This window comes from Corapipo altera, unplaced genomic scaffold (assembly GCF_003945725.1).
Source record: "Corapipo altera isolate COAL_440 unplaced genomic scaffold, ASM394572v1 60621, whole genome shotgun sequence".
NCBI classification, from domain to species: domain Eukaryota; kingdom Metazoa; phylum Chordata; class Aves; order Passeriformes; family Pipridae; genus Corapipo; species Corapipo altera.
The window spans coordinates 8,295-10,535 of record NW_020885592.1 but is presented as its reverse complement, the minus strand read 5'-3'; the positions used below and the strand labels follow the sequence as shown (position 1 = coordinate 10,535).

Sequence of the window (2,241 nt, the reverse complement as noted above, 5' to 3'; positions counted from 1 at the left end):
TCCAATTGGACTTGAGTGCAGTTGAAAGGTTCCCTCAGCATTTTGCCCAGTGCCTCCCTGCCCTGAAGGTTTCTGGCCCTCAGGCTGGAGCTGAGGGGGTTGGGCAGGTGCCTGAGGAGGGGGTAGAACAAGAACTGTGTCCAACTGTGCCAGGAGGGCTGTGCTGGGCAAGGAGGAGGAGGCTGCAGAAAACAGTGGCACTGGGGAGGGGAGAGGAGCAGGGGGAGAGACCTTGTGCCTGCCCACGCTGAGCAGGAGCTGCCCCAGGATGGCAGCTCTGAAGCACTCCCAGGATGTCCCTGGGAACAGGAGGGCAAGACTGGATCTGAAAATGAAACCTGGAAAGCAGAGAGCAGGAGTGTCATGGTGACACTGCAGGAGAGTTCCAGTCCTGGAGCAAGGTGACAGAAGAAGTGACCCAGTCCATGCAGTGGCCTCAGAAGATCCCACAGCATCCTGGAGATGCTGGAGGGGAGCCCAACTCTGCTTCAGAAGTTCCCAGGGCCTGTCCCTGCCTGTGCTCCAAGGGCTTCCAACCACCAGGACTGTGCTCAGAGAGCACTCAGGCCTTACAGTGAGAAAGGGGCTCAGGAGGACAGTGTGGAAGTGGCAAGAGAGCAGCTCTGCAAAGACCAAGCACTGCTGCTCCCTGGCAGTGCTGCTGGGCTGGGATTATTGTCCCCTTCCCATTTGCAAATACACCCTGCCCTGCAGTGTGCTATGCTTTAGGAACATCGAAGAAGAAGGATCTTGGATAAAGAAGGCACTGCAGGGTCCTTTATTTTGTTTAAAGACTCAGAGAGCATAGTTCACCATTTTTACATCTCTGGGTCAAATTGAATGGGTAGACAATAAATTAGAAGACAGATGCATAGTAACACTTCATTGTACGGAAAATTATTGCAAGAAGAACCTGCTGACTTGCATGAAAAACCTGAGCAGGAAGGCTGGGCTATTAAGGAGTCCCATTCTGAATGCTACACACCAGAAACCTGGCACTTTATTGCTCCTGAAAAGCAGTCATTGTTTTTCTCAGGGCATCCTTGAGCTCCTGATTCCTGAGGCTGTAGATGAAGGGGTTCAGTGATGGAGGTACCACCATGTACAGAACTGATAGTGTCAGATCCAGGGATGGGGAGGAGATGGAGGGGGACTTCAGGTGGGATAACACGACAGTGCTGACAAACAGAGAGACCACAACCAGGTGAGGGAGGCAGGTGGAAAAGGCTTTGTGCCTTCCCTGCTGAGAGGGGATCCTCAGCACAGCCCTGAAGATCTGCACATAGGAGAAAACAATGAAAATGAAACAACCAAACACTAAACAGGCACTAACCAGAATGAACCCAATTTCCCTGAGGTAACCTAAGTGTGAGCAGGAGAGCTTGAGGATGTGTGGGATTTCACAGAAGAACTGGCCCAGGGCATTGCCCTGGCACAGGGGCAGGGAAAATGTACTGGCTGTGTGCAGCAGAGAATTGAGAAAGGCAGCGGCCCAGGCAGCTGCTGCCATGTGGGCACAAGCTCTGCTGCCCAGGAGGGTCCCGTAGTGCAGGGGTTTGCAGATGGCAACGTAGCGGTCGTAGCACATGATGGTGAGGAGGAAATATTCTGCTGAGATGAAGAAATAAAAGAAAAAGAGCTGTGCTGCACATCCCATGTAGGAGATGGTTGTGGTGTTCTGGAGGGAATTGTGCATGGCTTTGGGGACAGTGGTGCAGATGCAGCCCAGGTCTGTGAGGGAGAGGTTGAGCAGGAAGAAGCCCATGGGGGTGTGCAGGTGGTGGTCGCAGGCTACGGCGCTGAGGATGAGACCGTTGGCCAGGAGGGCAGCCAGGGAGATGGCCAGGAAGAGCCAGAAGTGCAGGAGCTGCAGCTCCCGCCTGTCTGAGAATGCCAGGAGGAGGAACTGGGCCATGGAGCTGCTGTTGGACATTTGTTTCTCTTTATGACACGGTCTGTTCAAAAAAGGAAAGCACAGGGAACAATTAAGACAGCTCCCTCTCAGCAAAACCACTGCAGTTTTCAGGGAAATCCCCTCCAAATCAAGGCATTTCTTTTCTCTGATTTGTGCTCTCTGAGGGTGCTGTGAGGAGCAGGAGCTCTGCCCATGTGCTGCCGAGGACTCAGCTTTGCTCTGCTGCAGTGCAGACATGGAGCTGGTTTGGGACAGCTCTCATGATCACAGGGGATGTCACATGGAATCCAACTTCGATGGAAAATTTCAATTCCTTTCCTTTTTTC

The 2,241-nt window shown here is 52.9% G+C and overlaps 1 protein-coding gene across 1 annotated transcript; it reads right to left on the bottom strand.

The window, feature by feature from the left end:
* Positions 1–1,000: 1,000 nt before the first annotated feature.
* Positions 1,001–1,933, bottom strand: LOC113940657 (olfactory receptor 14J1-like). Its single transcript, XM_027631797.1, has one exon. It carries the CDS (start codon positions 1,931–1,933, stop codon positions 1,001–1,003), a length of 933 nt encoding a protein of 310 aa, XP_027487598.1.
* Positions 1,934–2,241: the final 308 nt, after the last annotated feature.